This window comes from Siniperca chuatsi, linkage group LG13 (genome assembly GCF_020085105.1).
Source record: "Siniperca chuatsi isolate FFG_IHB_CAS linkage group LG13, ASM2008510v1, whole genome shotgun sequence".
NCBI classification, from domain to species: Eukaryota; Metazoa; Chordata; class Actinopteri; order Centrarchiformes; family Sinipercidae; genus Siniperca; species Siniperca chuatsi.
In genome coordinates, this window is record NC_058054.1 from 18598415 (window position 1) to 18620458 (window position 22044).

The following is a 22044-nucleotide window of genomic DNA, read 5'->3' on the forward strand; positions in this document are numbered from 1 at the left end:
GAGCAGGTGCAGGTGAGAGAGCTGCTGAGTAAAGTGGAGGACATGTTGCAGGAGAACAGAGGATGGCACTTCTCCCTTCACATGTATCAAAGGCTGGAGGAGGAATGGAGCCGCAGGGAGCAGAAGCTGGGAGCTCGACTGGAGGCTGAGACAGATGTGGGAAGTGTGAGGAGAAAACAAAAAGACAGCTGAGACGAAGATAAACATGGACCCAGAGCAGAAGCAGAGGTTAGAGACAGAAAAAGAAAAAGAAGAGCAGGAAGATAGCCTGAGGAAAGAGCAAGAGAACAAGGAGGAATGTGTGGAAAGAAAGAATAATGGAGGGGAAGATAAAGAGAAGAAAGCGAAGGTAGAGCTCAAGAGACTGAGCAGTGAGGAGGATGGTTGGGATACAAGCTCTGGCAGCGGAGGAGAGAGAGAGGAGAGCACTGAAGTGAAAACTGGAATGATGGCTCCATGTCAGCCTAATGGGGGTCAAAAGCTAGCCTTTAGTGCAATCAGAAGGGTTGCTTAAAGTAGCTATGGCTCAGCTGAAACTGTCACAGTGACTCCACCTGTGAAACCTGCAGTCAGGAGCGACACATTTATTCTTTCATGCTGTGACACTGAATCCTTGAAAACTAATAAGTAACAACTAATAAGTAGAACTGCTGCAGGATATTTACAGTGCAGGCATGACAGTGGTATCGATTTTCTCATCTAACTTTCCTTGCCTTGCAGTTTCAATTGTTACCACTCAGTTCTGTGTTGAATCTATTGTTGGTCGCATCTTCAGTGCCCATGCTGGTTTGTAATTATAAAGCGTTTCAGAGCAGATGCATAAACAAGAACATGAAAAAGTTAGAGAATAAACTGTGATAAAGAAGAACATTGAGGTTGTCATTATTATTCCTTTATATGTTTTGCTTTTTCAATTTGCAACAAATGAGGCAATCACTGTCACTGCATGCAGGTTTTTAATGGCAGAACTGAGGGATGTGTGGTCTACCACCCATTTCATTACATCTGAACAAATTGTCAATTGGCTTCAGGGAATTGCTGTCTCTCTTTGGCTGACAGTTAATCCTCATCTCTGGCTCACAGTCATGATGCCATGCAAGGTCAGTCGTGCTGTAAGCAACGAGGTCAGTCTCGGCCTGGAACATGAGGCATGGCCAGAAAGGCCCAAAATGCACAAAATCAGATTAAAAGATATCTCTGTTCCTCACGCTGGAATTGGTTCAGCCCGTTCAAACTGTAAAGTAATTAAAAAAAGATACCAAAATGCCGAAACGCTCCGAGTTTGTGGGTCGGTGGTTTTTTTACATTTTTTTGGAGCAATAAAAAGATGATTTAACATGGTATTAATTTGTGAGGTACGTTAGAGCATCAAAGTGAAGAAAGTGTGCAGGCAATAATTTTTTTTTTCTCAACAGCTTCCTTTTAATTAGACCTTGAAAGACGCTGTGACACTAATTTGGTTTGAGAAGTCTTCTGTGCGTCTCCATACGAGCCACTGAGAGATACAATATGTTTACAGGGTTTCACTGCAACCAAACACTACACCAGATGCTTTCAGCAGCCCGTTCCTCCTGCTGATTAGGCTGTGTAAGTTATCAGTGAATTTATTTGCGAGTATGTTTGGTTTGGATCAAAGCCTACATGCTTGTGGCACACGTATGAGTTTGATGCCAAAATATAATTAAAAAATCAAATTTTTAGAGGTGCTACCCCCTTAAATATTTTATGTTAAAGGGTCCTAAAAACAAATTCTCTGTCAATTTCTTTCTATGTGCAATGGGTCCTTCATGAACTCAATTATCTGCCAAAGTCAGAACAGTTTTAGTTATTTTACAAGAAAGATTTCACTATTAGTGCTTTGTGTGTACATTTCTAACCGGTTTGAAGTGATGAAGTAGATTAGCTGAGTTTGTGAGCGTTAAAGGGAAACAGATCATCAAAGTCTATTTTTAGGTCTTTGTGAGTACAAGTAAAAAGTTGAATAAAGCCTTTTGTGGCTCCTGAGAGAGCTGCACAAAATCTGATAAAGTCAGCGCCGGGTAATTTGGGTAATAACAAACTGTTTTATGTGTTACACAATATTTACAGTCATCTAGGATTATATGAGGGCCGACTGAATGACATGTTCATCAGCAATCTGTCTTATGTAACATCAAAGATAACTGTTGGTCAGTAGCCCACCTCTCTGTAAATGAAATAGGGGGAATACCCATGTTACATTGTAATGGTTTTCAAACAGGGAGCTAACAGTAACAGTCCTCTCCAACAAAATCATGACATGAAGCTAAAAACAACTTTGGCTCTTGGTTCCAGAGGCATTTTATCACTCTGGCAATGCAACAGCTGTATGGGGGAAACACTTGTCATGGCTACTGCTGTTGCTATGAGACAACTGACGACCCATTTGATGTGTAGCATTCTTCAGATAAAAGCTGAAAGATTTTCAGTGCTGAGCGTTTTCTGAGTGCAAGAAATGTTCTCTGCTCAAAGCAGCAACAGGATGCACCTCAGCATGTCTTTCACTTTTGAAAGCACAAGATAAGGAACCAGTGGTCTGAACACAATCCAATAAAGGTTTACCCATCCTGGTGTCACTTTTCTCACTTTAGGTAACCTAGCAACAAACATTTATCTGCCCGTTCCTGCCTATCTGTGCAATATCAACAGTCAGTGGTCAATGAGCAGCTCAAGGTGAATTTAGTTGCTACTGTTCAGCTTGCAATGATTAAGATAAAAATGTCCCTGTAGAACCATATTACTATATATCTTCTGCGTAATTTGTTGCTGCCATCAGGCCAAAGGTTTTCCAACTTTTCAAACTAACGACAACTATAAATCTTTTCAAGCCACAAGCATAGTAAACAAACAAAATGTGAAATTTTTTCAGTCCATCTGTAATGTGAGATGTCACAGAAATTGTTTTTGTTTGTAATGTTAATGTATTTTTTGCTGTAGTGATAACACACAGAATGAATTACTGTAAGGACAATAAAGTAAACTAACTAAATTATACTGAATTCTAATTAACACTCTTTTCCCAGCGCAGCGATTCTCAGTGTTTTCATTTTATCAAACACTTTGGTAAATCCGACACTGAACAACTGAAAAAATTATTTGTTTATATGATAGAATGTAATTCTAATTTATTTGATCCAAATCTGTCTGAATTACACATTATTATTCTTTATCTTGGTTATTTAACTAGTTTAATTGCTTTTTACTGATTGATCTGGGTGGATGATTTAACATGCAAATCAAACAATTAAAATGTTTTTGAGTGAAACCCACTTGTTATCAAGTTTTTCTATTTTTGTGCCACACACGCATATATGGTAACACTTGCATGTGTAAAGTGCAGATGCTCTCTTCTTATCACCTCATCTTTGTGAATCAACTGTGAGCTGTTCTACGAGCCTCGCGGTGAGCTAATAATAGGAGAGAAAAGTACCAAGACCACTGCCAAATGTTTTTTGTGTATTCAGTTGCATTGCAGATATTTTTGCCATTTCTTTATATGAGGCTAGAGAGACAACACGTTGTTAAAGAATTTCTGTGACATGCCTCCATTTACTCACTCACCTTCTCTACCTTTAGGCTCATAAACAACTTGTGCACTATTCAACTTAAGACTGTTGAGGTGAAACGACCTGCAATGTAGCTACACACTCTGTCTATAATGATTCACTGCAAGGTGACTTCCTCTACTCTTTTTAATCTGGCACACTCCACAATGGATGTCCTTACTACAACAGTCATCCATCACACATACTTCTTGAAAGGTGAATATAAAATCCAAGTACAGTGTAGAGAATAAGATCAGAGTTATACACTGAGCAACAACTGATCATATCAATTCAAACAGCCACCTAAGGAAATAGTATAGACTAGTAAGACCTTGACATCTATAAAACCAAGTAACCATGTCTAAACTACACTGTAATGAAGATTAAACCAGGATTACAAATCTCTGACAACAGTCTCAACATTTATTTGGCTCTTAGTAATTTCAGCAGTCAGCGTACAGCAGAGGACAGGGCAGCAGTGTGAGGTTGGACTGGACTGCTGCAGTGTACCAGCCAACAGAGCGAGCCATAGCTGCCCGGATAGCCCAGCAGAGGGTGAGGGGACAAAGGAACAATGTAAATTAGATAGAGAGATGGAGATAAAGTGATGGATAACTAGAGGCAGAATGAAAGAAAACAGAGGACGTACAGTAGCAGGGAGGGACATACTGTAGGGGGTAGCAGAGGGAGTGAAGGGACAAAGTGGACAAGAGACAGCGAGATCCATTGACGAACTTGAACTGAAAAAAATACTTAAGTCTTCTTAAGTTTTAAGAAGGAAACAGCATTGGAAACATAGGCAAAGATGGATTCTACAGGAGATCATAACACCAAAAAAACACTGAGGGGACCACTAAAGGGATCTGCACCAGACAGTAAAATAATACCTTCAAAGAAATGTTTTACAGTACTTATTTTACCTTCAGCCCTGTTCACTTTACTGTGTGGGGTTTTAGAACCTCTTGTATTAAATACATTTTTATATTTGTGCCAATATAAAGAGTCACAGCTTTCAAATCATGAAAACACACGAGCAGCAGAAATTGAGATTAATACATGACTATATTTAAGAATACAGCATACAGTCCTTGCTCAAAAGGTGCCCAGCTGTCAAAGATGAGAGATGAGATGTAGACATGGTAGATTAACATTTCCCAAATGCACCCTCACCCTTAAAATTGCAATTTTCTGTGACAGCATCCGGTGGGAACAGAAATTAGAGTCACTTTTCTGTGAAGGTGCTCCACCAATTTCAGATTCCCAGCATTACAACATTCCCAGGTAAAGCACACAAAACAGTATGAGGTTTTATCTGTAGGTTTGACAGGTATTAGACAGCACTCTCTTTCTTGTGTTAGAGTATCTTTGCTTCCAAATGTAGAGCACACACATCCATTATCTCGATCTCTAATCTGTGGAAGCAGATTTAACAGTGTTCAGATTCTACCACTTTTGATATCTGTAATGTTCAACATGGTGGCAAACCAGACCGTAGTTTAAAAAGTCATTCCATTTCACAATAAGTTTTAAAATCCATCATGTAGGCGGCCCTGGTACGAATTTTACAAATCCCTAAATGATCCCACTCCCACAAACACTCGCAGTGAGAAAGAGGCAAAATCTATCCAGAACTGTCATGTCACACAGGAACAGACACAACAAAGTTTTGTCAAAAAACACCAACTTGCTTGTATAATTGATGCCAGCAGTGTTGAGGGGTAAGAGATGACATGTCAGTCAAGGAGAAAACATATGCCCTCTGCTGTTCACAACACTTTAACATCCTATCACAGATTTAATTTACAAACACAGGTCATGGTGTCTTTGATAATTAAGTTGGGATCACTTTGAATTCTTCTTGTAGGAATCTTAAACTTAAGTCAGTGTGTAGTCAGTAAAGTCAGACTAAGACTAAGTTGGATCCTTTAATTTAATGTACATTTATATCTAACAAGATTAGAAATGAAATTAGTAAAATGGGAGCTCACCATAGGTGAGAACTAAAAACTAAATTACTCAATATTTCACACATTGCAAAACAACAGAAAAAAGAAAAAAAAATCTGTGGGTCTGTGAGTTTCTCAAAAGAAAGTCTTCATTTGCTGTTTTACCTCCTATTTTTTAAGGAGAGCAAAAGGCCAGAGCAGGCAGTTTGTGCTCCTAAAGAAAAATGTGACAGAGGCCAGATTCAGCCCTGCACAGCCACTTTGGGTTGCTAGTCTCCAAGGTTACGACACGCAAAACAGTTGTTAAAATATTCAGAGCAATACAGACACTAATTGTAGACATTAGTAAAGAGTTATCCTGTGTGCACAATGCATGTTCACTGAGCTTTCAAACACAGAAAAAACAATGTCAGTGGAAAATGTTGTTCCAGCTGCATACTGAGTCACAGATGGTTTGCTTTTATTTACCTTTCTTGATTTACTTAAATATATTACAAGCAAAATATTGAAGTGAACAGTGCACATCACATCCTGGCTCCACTGGTTTACGGCATCAACATGGCTACAGCAGCAGCTGTCTGTGATCACAGGTCAAATAAATCTGATCTGGGCTGAAATAAAAACCTGACGTGCTCCAATATTTTACTTACTTTATGAGAATAATAAAAAAAAAAACATCAGCCTGAGAACCATTAGTGTTCTGTATGGCAGGCAGTGACTTACAGTTTGGAGAACTATCATTGCAACTTAAGTAACCAGGTTTACGTAATCGGGGTAGGGGATTGAGAAAACTGATTTCCACAGCCCCGTACATGTTTCTTGGCCATGTATACATTTAACCGGGTTTCTCAGCTTTTAACATGTGCAAATGCGCATGACAACAATGCTGTGGGATGAAAAGAAAGTGTTTTTGCTGCATAGATTTACAGTCACCAGGTTACCGTGCATGTTAAGTCGTTCTCCGTTAACCTGCAAAACTTCTGAGTAACCTGGTTTCATGTAAACGCAACGAATGACTGACTCACAAAAAAATGGAAAAGTGAGCGAGTAATGCCACTTACTAAGGAGAGTAAGACGAGAGTGTTAAGATGGCTTTGAGCAAGTCACTGTACCCTAAACGACTCCAGTAGAGATGCTCAGTGGCAAACAGTGGAGGACTACCCGTGTGTGAAGATGGGAAACTGAGTGTGAATTAAGAAATAGCTGGAAAAGAGCAAGCATGCTCTGTCAACTTTCCACAATTAAAAAGGTTAAAAGAAGGTTCTCAAGGACATAAACCAAATCCATTACGTCACGTCTCTGCTCTCTGTTACAAAGGACAGGATTCCTGAGCGCTAAGGCAAACCCTTTCACCTGACCTAAGTCATGACATCATCCTCTCAAGATGTGCAAACAGGAAACATTAAAGAAGTGTTGTCATGGAAACCGTGCAACTTGTCTTCAACAACAGAGACAATTCAGAGTGAGTTCACAGACAGACTTTAGTTCCCCTTTATGTGTTGCAAGAGAAACAACAGTCGGAAAATGGTCATCTCAACCAGAGAGATGCTGTTAACTGACCACAAGCTCTCAGTCCCTACAGGTAGCTCTAACTGAACGCCCCGCTTGTAGTGCAACAACACAGCGTTCATTGACAAAACTGAAAACACACAGCTAATTCAGCAGAATCATAAAAGGAATAAATCAGGAGAGTTTCATTCACCAGGCAGAAGAATGCCAGAGAGAGAGAGGGCCGAGAGACCTTTAAATAGAACTGAATCCATAAGAGCACAAAGGAAACCAGCCTGTCCGTAAATTGTTAATGTCAGGTGGCCAAATGTGAAGTGTTGATGAAAGGCCGATCCTACAGCTTCCTGAACAAAGAGCGAAGGAGATGAAGATTGGGGAGGATTATCTTGCTCTCATTCATTACTGCTCTCATTCTTTACAGACACGGAGAGTGATTGGATCGCCCCATTAATAATACTGGACCTGTGTGTATGTGTGTGTGTGTGTGCGTTGGTGTCGGATTTAATAAATGAAAACAATGACGTTCTGAATCAGTGGTCACTAAACGCTTTGGTAACAAAAACATTTTTACTTTGGTTTTAGTTTTTTATTCCGCAATGAAAAACATTACATGCCACCATGTTTTTCGTAATGTATTTCAAACAGGTAAAGGTAATAGTCTTTTCCCTCTTCTATCTTTATAAAAGCCCTCATCCAAAGAGGGGACTGGTGTCTGTGAAAAGCGTGGCTCACAATCATAGTCTAGTCTGTGGCAACGTTAAACGTGGGATTTATGGGTTTGTAAAAAGCGACTGCTGAGCTTTCAAAAATGATTTCAGCTTCTCTGCTTTCCTCGCTCGCATAAATGTCTTTGAATCTCTGGCAGCTGGTGTTGTGGTGCATAACTAACTGCAAAGCAAAACTGATCCATCAGAAGGTTTTATTGCTGTTTAGAGAGTATTTTTGGAAGTTAATTGCATTCAAATTAGTCTCCCACAGCCTGACCTGCTCTTAAAAACAACACAGCAGTGAAGTCCTAATACAGTAAATGCAATATATTTCCACCAGTACCTATGTCTAGATAAATTATCTCTGTTTTTGTATGAAAACACACACACACACACACACTGAATGGAACAGATGAGGGTAAATGGATCAGTCCTAACAGAGAACGGGACTAAATGGGGAGATAATCAGGTGTGAAATCACTCTGGTTTTCCTTCTGCAGTAATTCAGTCGGTCTCTCATCTTCTCTCAGTGTCTCTCAACGCACAGGACTGTTTCTGTTTTACACAACACTAATAGTACTAATCACAGGGCTTTTAACACACATACTGGCAGTACAGTAGGGAAATGTTAACCTGTCAGCCCCCACAGGCATGTGACTACTCCCAGGGAAGCACTAGCATTCAGGATTTCATGCTTTTTCTCTGCCTTCTTCTCCCACGGTGGCCTTTGAGTCCATTTTTTACACCTTCATCTTTTCCCCCTGATTTTTGAGAATGAAATTCTGAGAATATTTCTGTAACACGTCACGGAGCACTTTTCTAAAAATGTGTGCCATGTGCAAAGATGACTAATCAATACAAGAACCCTGGTTATCTGCTCATCAAACGTAGGCTGCTGTCATTCTATAATTGATTTGTGACCACCTCCTTTACATTGGAATACAGACTGCCTTGCTCAATAGTAAAGCAGGGGGAACCAAAAAAAAATAATTGCCTTTGTGTTGTACAAAAGCTTCCAGCATCTAGCTTTTAATATCTGCGAGGCACTCAGGTGAAGGTGCTGGCAGTCAGGTTGCTATTGAGACAGCTTCATCTGTGAATCACCATCATAACAATGCCACTGGTTTCCTGGTCAGGGTATAAATTAAACCAGGAGAATAGTTCCTCCTGGTTTAAAAAGTGGCTTTTTTGAAACAGTTTTTCAAAATGTTATTCATAACTTATGTTAAACAAGATTAATGTCAAGCATCTATGTTAGTGTTCATTACAGAGAGCAGGTGCACACGGCTCTAGCCTCAAGGTGCTGGTAAATACTGGAATGGATCAATAAAAGCCCATTAATGTGGTGGAATCAATGAGTAGAAACAGATAAAACAATAGAAGCAGAAAAACAGTAGTTTCTAGCCACTAAATAATTTAGTCCTGCAGTAACTCTAATCTTCCTTTAGGAAACTGGTTTAGTTAATCCAAGACTAGGCTGAATCAAGGATTATCAGAAACCATCTGAGAAAACCAACTTGGGTTTTACAAATGGTCTGCACTGCAGTTGATCTGGTTTAAAAAGATTTATTTAGTCTAGAACTTGGCTTAATCGCAGTCTGGGAATTGGTCTGTTCGGGACCTAAACCAGGTCAGTGTTGTACCTGTAAACCGACCCAGGGCTTTAGACGGTCAATTAAAGTTGCATGACCAACTGTAGCAAGGCACCACTTCAGAGCAGGTCTAAAATAATATAAGAGCTGGTTGCCGTGGCAAAGTCATCAGCTATTTTAAGATGACTTTCTCAAGGTTAGAGAAAAATACGATTTTTTTTCTAAGCTTTTGAATGAAATAGCATCAAAATAACCCTGTAGTTACTGTTTTTCTGCTGGAGAAGGTGGATTATTGCATTTTTAGCCACACTAGCAGCGTGGTTCTAGAAATGGTAACGTCGGTCTGTCTATGAAATTTGTTTCATACACTCATTCATAAATCGAGCACTCTGACCTTCACTAATCATTCAAAGTTTTGCCATGCAGCCCTTCATTAGCACCCGGTTTTTCCATTGCCTCCCTCCTCTCTGAGCAGCCCTCCTCCTTCATTCCTCCATCGCTTATCAGTTCATGTGATCTCCACAGAACTGACACCAGTCACTTGACATGACTTTCAATTCACCCCTCGCTCACTTGTTACACCTGTCGTCTCCCTCATCTCTAATGTCTCTGCTTTCTTTCTTTGTCTTTTATCATCCTGTCTCTGTCACTCTTCATCTCACTGCTGCCTCTGTCTCCGTGTCCTTATATTTTGGTTTATTTATCTTTTCTTATTCTCTCCATTTTGGCCTCTTTTTCTCTTTGCTCACATGTCTCCTTTATTCATACCCTCTTTTTGTCAGTAGGCATCTTTCCTGAAAGCTTTGACACTAGACAGCATATAAAAATCCCTATCTTCAATTTTTAGGCTTTGTTTTATACATGTTTCTCTATTTGTCTTTTTCTCTCGCGTGTTGCCAGTTTCCCCTCTCCTATTCTTTTCTTTCTCTGTCTTGTTGTATTTTTTATGTTTTTCTTTGCCCCCCTCCCCCCCTCCTCTATTCATGACTGCTGTCCCTCCTCTATTCATGACTGCTGTTAAATATTTGATTATGAGCACACTGACATGACACCACGGTTTTCTGCTGAGGGTGTTTAGATCTCAAGGAAAGAGAGGATAAAGAGGGAAACATGCGGCACTTTCAAACATACATCTGAGCCTTTTCTGTGTCACGTAATCTTGTAGTGCAGTTTCAGAGCAGCCAATCACAGAAATGTTTGATAGATTATGTCAAGAAGAGCGAGGTCTCAGAACATAGTTGCAAATGCAGGGGGATTCATCCAACAAGGACATTAAATGTAGGGAGAATATTGGTTGATGTAGCTTCCACTCAAGATGTTTTGCAGAAGCTATTCAGTAACTGCGTAGGCACTGGAATTATCCACTATAAAAATTTGCTCAATTAGCATCTGTAATGTGTTTTGTGTAGTTTATAGTGCAGTTGCAAATGCAAACTGCTCTCTCAATTTTAGGTAACAATTGGCCAGAGTTTGCATTTTAAGTCATCAATCCTACCTGAACTTAACTGCATTAAAAGTGTGTTGAAGGCACTCAAAATCAGGGTTGGGTAGTATAAAAGAACCCACACAGCATATACTTTTCTTTGTGTGTCTGTACAATGCGTGGGCTCTAGCGAGAAGCTGCTGATGGCTTGTCTAAATGTGCAGGAGCCAAACAAGAAACAAACAAGAAAGAGAAAAAAAAGCAGAGACCAGCATGCACATGTGACAGTAAAGAGCAGAGGCAGACAAATCAGGGAAGCATAAAAAGCAGAGTGCAAGCCATTATGCCTGCAACTACCAGCTAAGTTAAGCTAAAGCACTAACCCACTGACCCACATATCACACAGCCAGCAGTTAGTGTGAAACGCTGAGCGCTAGCTTAGCATACAGTCCAGCTGTCACTGGAAAGCTGAGTCACTGTGTCCATCAGGAAGATTTATAATTCAGACACTGATGAACATACCTGTAATGGAACAGAGTGAAACTTTGACAGTGCACCGAACCAAGCAGAGCTGAGGTAAACCCAACCTTCAGGAAATAAACTGGTATTAAAGGATCAGTTCACCCAAATCAAAACATTTTCTTACTTACTGTAAGTGGCGTATAAACATTAAGATCGTTTCGATTTGTGCTGCCAAGCGAATACAGTAAAGGTGACTGGAATTTCACAAAATCACATAGAAAAACTCAACAGCAAAGCATTTTTCCCCAGTTACACAGGATTATCTACAAATAATAGACTATTGACAGTTTTATTTGGGACTAGGACTAACAGAGTTGTTTCTGGAAGGACATTTTGCTGTTTTTTCATTGTCATTTTATTGCAGTGGCGACAGAAGTCTGAGAGATGAATATCTCAAAACCTCAGCAGATAAAACCGAGACTATCTGCATGACTTAATATCACAAGGGCCAACTGAGAAAATGTTTTCTTGTAATTTGGGTGAAGCAACACTTTAACCCAAAATCCAATCTAGAACAAAAACTACAATCATCACTATAGAAATGATTGAAAAGATGAATATTTATGATGCACTGGGAAGCTGATACATTGTGTCAGTGAGAAAAACAAACACTGAAAGAACAAATTTCAGATTATTTTCAGATAACTCAAAGAGATATTTGTTTTTCCAACAATGAAGACATCAACTAAACCAAACCTTTATACTGAAAAGTAATTTCTGTAGTAACTGTCTGATCAAATGGACAATTGGTCGATACATCAACCAATGTTACACACATTCTGAAGTGTCACGTGACTTGTTGTGACAGCAAATTACCAGAACTCACCTGTTCTGGTACAATTGTGTGTGCTCTGTAGGAGAAAGATGAAATGACCATAACTGTGCAGGCCAACCCTCCATACTGAATGTAACCAGAGCATGGTACCGCAGGGTGCTATGACCTTCATGTAAACTAGCTGTTCCTGAATGGATCTCAGTCTTCTGTAGTTTGGGTGCAGCAGCTGGTTTAGGTCTGACCTGGAGTGTGTAAGCTCATGTGATGCAGACTAAACAGTAGGGAAGAGAGAGGGAGGTCAGAGTGTCAGGCCGGGCTTACAGGGAAAAAAAAAAGTCGGTAACCTCTCGTTGACAGATCTGCTGGAATGCGACGCCTGAATAAGCCTGAGTTGGTATTTGTGTCTGCAGGCTGCAAAGTTGGAAGTCCAGCAGCTTTTTGTGCGTTTGTCATTTTTCCCACAGAGCAGTTAAAACAGACAAAGTGATGGTGCAGAGATGTGGGTGTGTTGCAATGCAGTTTTGAAACTTCTTTGAAAATATGACATTTTTCCATCTTAAGACAGCTCAGGAAGCTGTTCAGCCGAGTGTCAGTGTCACGCTGCCTTATTCACATCATCCCACACAACTGCACGGCTCCGCTAGTTCTCTGCTTTCTGTCCTTACTGTTCACACCCTCCCTCTCACTGCCTTTGTGTTCTGGCTCCGTCCTTCTCCTGGTAAAACTTCAGTATGGTCCTTACTACTTTTAGATCTAATCCTGGTTTTACTTTACACTGCTGTAACTCTCTCTGCCTGTTTTTCTTCCATTCTGTCAATGTCTTTCCCTCTTTTCAACCAAACTTCCCATTTCCACACTGTTTTCTCCTCTCTTTGCTTCCCTCACAGTCTCTGAGACAGTAATGATTGGTCCTGTCATCCGGTCAGCTAAACTGTCTGAGGCTGAAACTGGTTTGTGCTGGTGAATCATATCACAGCTGTTTCATAAAGAACCTTTAACGTCAACTGGGAAAAAAATGCACATTAGCTTCACAAACAGGAAAGAAAGAAACTATGTAATCCTTCAACTGAATTCCCAAATTGGATTTACAAGGTTTTCACCTGATAGTAGCCATATGTGAGCCCAACAGTAGCCTCTAATGGTTCAGAAAAGGTCGGAAATTATATTCTGGGTGGTTTGTATATTAGCTGATAAGGAAGGCAACATTAAACTGCCAGATTTTGCATTGGAGTTTAGTGTGATGTGTGCTTGAGTACAAAGAGAAGAGAGGAATAAAAAGAGAAAGAGAGGAAGTGGCACATATCAGGGCTGAAGCTAAGACAGCTCCCATTGTAGTGAATCAAAGCACTGCTAATTGGTACAATTATAGAGACAGGATGAGAGAGAATACAGAGCTGTGTGAGAGATAGAGAGACGTGCACACACACATTAGACAGAAGCAGATGAGAGTGTGCTTCAAGGTAGCAAAATAAATTAGTTACACATGTTTATGTAATGTAGCGACAATTGAAACATACACTATCTGGCAAACAGGCATCTGTTCATTTCTCGATGGAAGAGGAGACATTCTTTGAAGTCAGAGTGCTGGAAGGATGAATAATTTACATCACATTTACAGAATAATGCAGTTTGAAACTAACTGGCATTTCTTTGCATTAGTGCTTATTACACACACTTATCTGACCCTGACTGCTTTGTGTGATCTTCCCAAAACTACCATGAGCCTGGAGTGTTGTCAGTGTTATGTCTCACCGGTTATGTGTTGTGTTACTGCAGGAGTGGGAGCAATGATCTAAGGTGGAGCAAAGTGATGATCAACCGCTGGTGGTGAAGCGGGGCCTGAGCAGGAGTGATGAGAAAAACAAACTGTTTGTGTCAAGGAGACGCTGCATCTATAAATCTCTTTTTAATACCCTGCAGTCATGTTGTTTCCCCTCACAACAATAATTCCCAAACAATCCAATAGTGTCTTCTCGTGGGTAGGCCTGTTAGATTAAGTCATTACCGAACTACCCAGAGGATTTTTCATGACCAGGCAGACACACTCATAAACACACTGAACAGATTTATAAGTTACACTTATCAAGGTTTAAACTCACACGCACATCTCACAAATGATACACTAAGCAATTACCAGGAGAAGAAAGCAGCAAAAGACAGCTATATAATGCATTGTCTGTTGTCTAGCTGACCACATACTGCTGGTTTGCCATTCAAACACACTCCTACATTCACAGACAGACAGCAATTATGACTTCATTCTCACTATCCGAGTCATTTGCGGGGCAGACAAGCTGATTCAATTCAAAATTGATATTGAACGAAGCCACTACACAGACTGTAATCATCCCCTGTTTGCCAGCTCGGTAACAAAGAGAGCTCCCCAAGGCTATTTACGTCACCTCTAAATGAAATCTTGATATTACCCTCTTCACAATCTTTGTTTCAGATTCAGTGCAACGTGTGGAACACTAATAACCCAAAAAGACCTCAGTTATGATTGTGGTTATGTATGAATGGAATGAGAAACCGAAAGCATTGTTTTAGATTTGGTGGTCCAAGTGGATTTCCCCTACATGAGGCCCGTCTCTAAAGTAAGCCTTTCTCTTGTCTGTCTGTACACATAACACACATTCACTTCATTTATTTTGTTTATTTGGAATGCTAAGTTGCATTATAAAGTACCTTTATAGACTTTCTAGAAAAGGTTTCAGTCGTAGTCATCTGGACACTGTTTTCAGAATCAAGACATTTCGGCTCTCATCCGGAAGTCATTCTCAATTGTGAAAAAACGGACCAGGAACTCAGAAATTTAAGCTACTCTGTGTTACATAAGCCCTGCCCTCAGGAAGGAGTCTACCTGAGTATCTGTTGATTACTCTAGCTAGTTTCACCTGAAACTGACCTAATTGTTTCCATGATGGCCAAGTAATCAGTAATCAGGCCTATTGTTTTCTGGCTGCACCTCCCTCATCACTGGTAAGTACCTGATTAGCATATGATTAGCGTGACCAAGGTGCTAATACACTGTGATAAACTTTGGGCAGGTTGAATGTCAGACCACCATTTCTGTTCAAAGAGGGGTTTTCTTTTTTCACAAAAATGGCTTCTTTGACTCCTCTTTCAAACCAACTCTTCTCTCTACTTAGAATCCTCACCTCGCTGTCTTCAAATGTGTGGTTTGTAGCTTTTAGATGCAAATGCATGGCGCTCTGCCATCCCGAGTTAGCGTGTCGCCTGTGCTGATAAAGTCTTTTGTGAAGTGGCTGTTTAGTCTCACCTATGTACCGTTCTTTGCAGTTTTCCTCACTGCATTGAATTGAGTAAACTACATTGCTCTGTTTTTGTGTTTGTTTGTCCTTATGATGAACGAGTTTCTGTCTTAAAGTGTTGCCTAGTTTAAAGAAAACAGGAACATCGTGCTGTCTAAAGATCCTTTGTAGTTTTTCAGACAGTCCACATACATAAGGAATGGAGACACTGTTCCTGAAAACAGTGTCCAGATGACTACGACTGAAACCTTTTCTACGATAGAACACTCCTGGACGAATGAGGGACTACACCGTTTTATAGACTTTGATTTCGAACAGGAAACAACAGTTTTAAGCCTGGTCACACAAGTCTTTAAAATGGCAAAATTCTGTGGCGAAATCCATCAATTGTGCGATCAGTGGATTTTCTCTCGGAGTAAATTTGCACGAAACTTTTGCATTTGGTAAACTTTGAATTTGCACTGTTGACCAGCAGCGAGCCATCTCACCAGTGCTGAACTTTTAGGGGAACGCAGAACTGGAGAATCCAAAACAGAGCAAGTTATTGTAGTTTATTAGCTGTGTTTCACCATCCACTTTTACTTAACCGTCCTGACAGTTAGCTAGCTTGTTAGTTCAGAGAGTAACTCTATACAATCCCAAAAACAAAATGCCAGGAGAGAGTTAACAGACCAGAACAGAGAAAGGAGAAAAGGATAGGGGGAGCCATTGTGACTGTCTAGCACCAGCATGTTCTCAGCTTGCTAGCATGCTAGCAGTTAGCTCACCAGCAACAGTAGTTCACCTAGCCCCGTGAGTAGTCATCACCAACCAATGAGAATCAAATATTTTGCGAGGACACACGCATGATGATTAATTTCACTGTGCCACTTTCCGGTGTGACCGGATCTTTACTCTTTTTCATTGTTTTGTACTCTGATCACAAATGTGTATTTTCAACTTTCTTCCTGTCTCTCTCCATTTCTCATACACACACACACACACACACACACACACACACCCCTGCTTGCCTCCTTTTCTCCACCTACTCCCTCTTTCCCTATTCCTTAAGATACACCTCTCAGAATGCGCCTTTCAACCTTCACTTTCCTCTCTGCATTAAGCTGTGCACATTTTCAACAGTCAAACCTCATTTCACAGCATGAAGTCTATACGCTTGTAGAAGCGAGGGCTTTGAACAGACTCAATATTCTCCTAGGTGGGCCAAATCCAGCAGAAGGCTCCATAAATGGAAAATGGCTGAGGTGAGGTGCTTTCAACAGCCAAAGTGTGTACTTTGAACTAAGCCTGACTGTAGGAGATTACCAGGCGTCACTAAAACAGTCAGGCAGGACTTAAACCTGAGGTTAAGAAATTCAAGTCTTAAAATTCAGTCAAGTGTTTTGTGTTTCATTCTGATTCATATTCTAGTTGGCCAGCTGCAGTTCTAAGACCAAAACATCAAATTGAAAGCTAGGATGAGGCTTGTGACTTATTTTTAAGGGTAGAAAACAGGCTCTTGATGTCACAGTGACCCTTGAGAGTGAAGAACTTCTAAAAAAAATTTGAGGAATTTAATTGATTGAGCAAAGAAAAATCAGACATAACAAACTACAGAGAGAGATGGGTTTCCTTGCAAGCTTTCTGCCAGGTAACAGACAAAAACACACCCTGTTGTGATATCAAATAAGACCCATGGGGTTCTGCAAACAGAGGGGGAGGGAGACAGCCAGAGTCTGATCATAAGCATGTTTTCATAACACACTTTCCCTTCCTGGAAGGTATGTGTCCATGTGTGTAGGTGTCCATGATGTGTGTCTAAGAGCTCTTCTAACAAGCTGTTCAAAGAGTCACTGTTTAGACTGTGATGGGAGGAAAAGCCTGTCTCTTCTCTTATAACACACACATAGACAGATAGTGGGAGTCAAGCGTCTCCGGAGTACAAAACATACCATATTCAAAAACCTAAACCCAAAGCAGGCAGAATAACATCCAAACTGCTCTTTCTGAACTCATCTCCCTCTCATACCACTGAAAACCACAGCAGTTTCACACAGACATAACAACCTCTTGATGTATTTCTACAGCAAGATGTGGTGTTGCTACAATCAGAAACTATTTAGTGCAGAACAAACCCTTCTAGCCATGATAGTGACTCAAAAACTATCACTGAAACAGCCAAAATAATGGCAATATGGTGTTGATACCTGAAGGTACCATTTGTAAGACCACATATGAGGAAATTATTTGTTAGTGCTTCCTCAGGTTCCAACAGGGACAAGAGAAAATGAACTTTCCAGGAGGTCAGTTCCTGTAGCTCTAAAAAGTATTATGATGTATTTAATGTAAAAAGGGTTAACAACATGTCTGCAAACGTCCATCATCAATACTTAAATGTTTGTCAGAAAACAAATTCCTATGTCAGCATTTTAATACTGAACTACACAAAGAACACAAATTCAAAATGACGTAACTTTTCACATCTTTGCTGTTCAGCTTGAAATAAAGCAACGGCATGAAAAATTAGCACACAAGATAAGATGATGACACATGATGACCAATTAAACTACCACCTCAACTGGTGCTGTCCTTGAATATTGCAGAACATGTGGATTTGCTGTCTTGCTACTGTTGCCAAACTAACTTCCACCCTGTTTGCTGTCAAAAAATGTGTGTCAAATGTGCAATCTCTGAGTTTCCGGACTTACATAACAAATTGAAAATCTTACCACAAGCTAACGACATTTGGTGAGTGGCATGTCACAATCTGATTGGGTTACCACCGTTGGTTTCCTATTCTTGTATTAACAGCCATTTAACTATGGCTCTGACTTGTTGGAAGATCATTCAGCAGATACGTACTTTTTTTTGGTTAAAAGAAGAAAATCTTGGCTTTTCCTCACCATGAATTTGAAGACTGTTGTATACACAAATATCATGAAATATCCGCATTGAGTACTCTCCTTCAGTACTCAACCATGCTCATATTGTGTTGTTGCTGTAGTATATGATACTTACGATCCAAGCCGTTGATGTACTTCATGGATATCTCACAATGTCCCCACACAGCGCTGACGATGGGATACAGCTTCTTGCCTTTCAGTCCTCTAAATGCGACTCCTAGATACTGTCCATCCACCATGAAGCTCAGCGTCCCTTCGTCCATGTCCAGAATCACTAGCAGAGAGTCCGGCAGGGTGAACGACTCCTCCGGCTCCAGGAAACAAGGGTAAGAGGGCAGCGAGCTGTGGGCCCTGTTCTTACTGTCATGGTAGAGCCTGTTGCGTCCCAGATCCCAGCCCCAGGATTCACAGTCCGACCCCACCAACGCCGTGTACCCGACAGAATGTAAAGGAGCTTCTGAGGTTGCCACCCCAACCACGGCATGGGTGCCACGCTGCCGGGAAGGCCAGTGGATCTTCCACACATGGAGACCCCTTGTGTATCCGACACGCCCCCGGATACAGTCGGTACTCTGAGCGACCGGGTGGCGGTGAAAAGTCAGTTTATCATCGTCTTTGATGAAGATGTTGAGCGAGCGGTCGTCAGCGTTCCACGCGTGACGGTGCTGGGTCTCCAGTCCAGCACATGGCATGTCGAGTAGGAGATCTAACCTGGGAGGTTTGGAGAAATCTGGATCCCTCAGTTCTGGGTGCTGCCGGCGGTGAGCCGAGGGCCGGTAGGACGGGGAGCCACCGCTTTCCCCGCGGCCATCTACCGATTTAATGCCACCAGAGATCTTCTGTCCCATGGCTGCGATGGAAGGGTTGACAGAAGGACGGGGAGGAAGGGGGGAGGGTGGTGTTTGTGCAGGTGGGTGCTGCGCTGTGTATAGCTTGACGTTACCTCATCAATGCGGTGGAGCTGAGGTGAGAGTTCCTAACTGGAGAGTGGTGGAGGGAGATGAAGGAGGAGGTGATGAATGAAAGATGTAGGCAATCTGGTTTCATGCCACAAATGTCTTCAGAAAGACAAAGCTGCTGCCACACCTGTTGAGAGAAAGACAAGAGAAAAACAGATTACAAAAAGAGGTATTAACCCCTCTAACTTCAGCAGACTACAGTCTAAAGAATGAGCTAGAAAAAGTGATACAAAGAGAGATGATTGAAAGATAATTACACTGATGGCAAGTGTTGGCAGAACTCCTTGTTTCACAGATTCTGTGTGGCTTTGTTTTGATAGGAATAAACAATGAACAGGATGAACAAGCATATACGCACAATGGCACAAATACACACACACACACACACACACACGTTTCCTCTTACTCATCCTGCATCCTCCCAACAGTCATACACCAATACCAATACATGCGTGCAACCCTGCAAACACTCCCCCGTTGTGCAACATTGCCCAGATTTGAAGCCGGCACACTCTCATTTAGGTAATGTAATTTTAATGAGTATTGCCTGAGTCTGCAAAAATATCAACACAACAGGAGGAAAACAAAAACACCAGGTAATAATTTATCTCCATTCCTTAGAGAAACAAAGTTGAAAAAGTCAGCATGACTTATGCTTACCCTCAGACACTATATAACACCCAAATCCTAGTGAGCAATAACCACAGTCGATATTGTGGTTTCATTTTTAGAATGTAATTTCCATTTTTTGTCATTTTGTGCGTAATGTGTTAGCTTCCTGTGTGTGGGGGACAGTTTTAGTTTAGTTATTATTCAGTTTCAGCTGACTTCACTTCGAGTTTAGGTTTATTTAGGTTATAGGTGACACTGTGAAAAAACAACATATCATAAACTGTTTCCTATTGTTTCTTTTTATCCCTTATCTCTAGTTTACACATGCTTAAAGAAAATGACAGACATACATTTTACCTAGATTTTTTTTCAGTGGGGAAGTTGTTTTAAGTAGAAAAAATATAGTTTTATTGAATTTGTTCATCTAGTCTAATATTTATTGTTATTTTAGTTAACAATCAAGTCTTGAACACCATATTTTAGCATATAAAGCCACTACAAAGATGATCTCTCACACATACACACACAGACAGAGATAGCTCTGTGTGGTAAGACTGACGTAGGGATCTCTTCCAGGAATGAGAGCTGGTGCTTCCTGTTCACAGGAAACGAGTCAGTCACACCTCGGGCAGACAGGGAAGTGGATGACACAGCTCTCTATGTGTCTTATCTATCTGCTGCTTGTTCTTACCTCACCCGCCACAAGCCGCTAAGCACCAATTTCATTTTTGTGCATATGGAACTGACGCTTCTTCTGGTAAGAGTGTCTCACACCTCGATAGGAGTGATGCACAGCTTATTTACGTGTCAACACTCCACTGTGTACAGATAGATTCAAAAAAGTGAAAGTATAAAAGATAGATACAGAAGATAAACTTTGTTCTACTGTTGACAATACAGTGTTATTATGTGAAATCCTAGTTAATGCTTTGTTGGTGTATCTGTTCCGTTTATTATCTCAAGCTATACATGAAGCAACATGAACTGGAAAGCCAATAATATTGAGCTGAAAATACACTTCTATTTCTTAAAGGCCACTTTTTGTATTTCTCTAAATATTTTTATTTTTAACCAAAGACTGATGACACAAGCATAAATATTCCCACCAAACCATTTTCCCATTCTCTGTCTCTCTCTTTCTGTTTCTCTCACTGTGGATGAGGTCATGGCAGCTGGCAGCCACTCAGTTCACTCCTCAGCATGAGGGGGTTCAGTGCTCAGACACACACACACACACACACACACACACACACACACACACAGCTGCCTCAGTGTGTGTCATCACGGCTGGCAGGTGGGTTAGGGGTGGACACTGCATGGAAGATTCCAGAGTCATCACAGCCAAACTTCAGCCAAAGAAAACACAATTTAACACTGTACACACTCTCGGTGTGTGTGTGTGTGTGTCAGCTGGCCCAGTCTGGCACAGCATGTGGATGACAATCTGGCATTATAGGCTGTCATCAAGCAGGCACTTGACCTCTGACCCCATGTCGTCACGGTCACCGTTGCGTAGTAACCTCTCAAGAGGCTGGTGGTGGGCTGGCACAGCGTCTGTTGCTGTGAATAGCGGCGACATGCTTCAGCCATCTGTTGTTTACTTTCCCTCCATCTCTCTCTTTCTCTCTTCTTCTACAGCCAAGTCATTTAGGACTGATCGCACTTGTTCCCCCCCCCCCACTCTTCATCTGTACTTTCAGGTGGGTTAGAAAGGTATGAAGGGGACAGAAGATCACATGGTGCCACAGGTATGCAAAGACACACTCGCACACAAATGCATAAATGCAGGTGATGCTATGATATGGGGTAGCAACTAAAGATTATTTTCATTATCTATAAATCTGCTGGGGTTTTTTTTGATTAACTGATTAATCATTTGGACTGAATGTCAAAAAATAGCAAAAAAAAATCCCCAAATTTCCCAAAGCCAAAGTTGATGTCTTTGAACCACTTCATTTGTCTACCAACAGTCGAAAATCCAAAGATATTAAGCTTATCACCCAAAAGAAAAGTAATTCTTCAACTTTTAGAAGCTGAAACTAGACGTTTCTCAACAATTATTCGATTATTAAAATAGTTGCCGATTAATGTTCTGTCAATCAATTAATCAACTAAGTGTTTCAGCTCTACTATGATTTTGAGCTTGGTTATTGCTTTGTAAATATCACATAACACAAATGGGTTCTACAGGGGATGGATGTTAGGGCAGAAATTAGCAGGAGGATAAAGAGAGAGACTGGGAGCAAAAAGAGAAAATGGGTAAACTTGGCAAAATAAAAAGA

At 40.8% G+C, this 22044-nt stretch overlaps 1 protein-coding gene across 3 annotated transcripts in view; it reads right to left on the reverse strand.

Moving 5' to 3' along the window:
* The window catches only part of LOC122886729 (SPRY domain-containing SOCS box protein 4-like), a 73419-nt gene that overhangs the window by 17787 nt on the left and 33588 nt on the right, over positions 1-22044 (reverse strand). For 2 of the 3 annotated variants that reach the window (XM_044219255.1, XM_044219256.1), the window contains exon 2: positions 18307-19277. In XM_044219255.1, the coding sequence (XP_044075190.1) occupies positions 18307-19039 (733 nt within the window). In that variant the 5' untranslated portion in view covers positions 19040-19277. Of the gene's footprint in view, positions 1-18306; positions 19278-19407; positions 19470-22044 lie in introns of those variants that run through there. The other variant, XM_044219257.1, reaches the window with a different exon arrangement.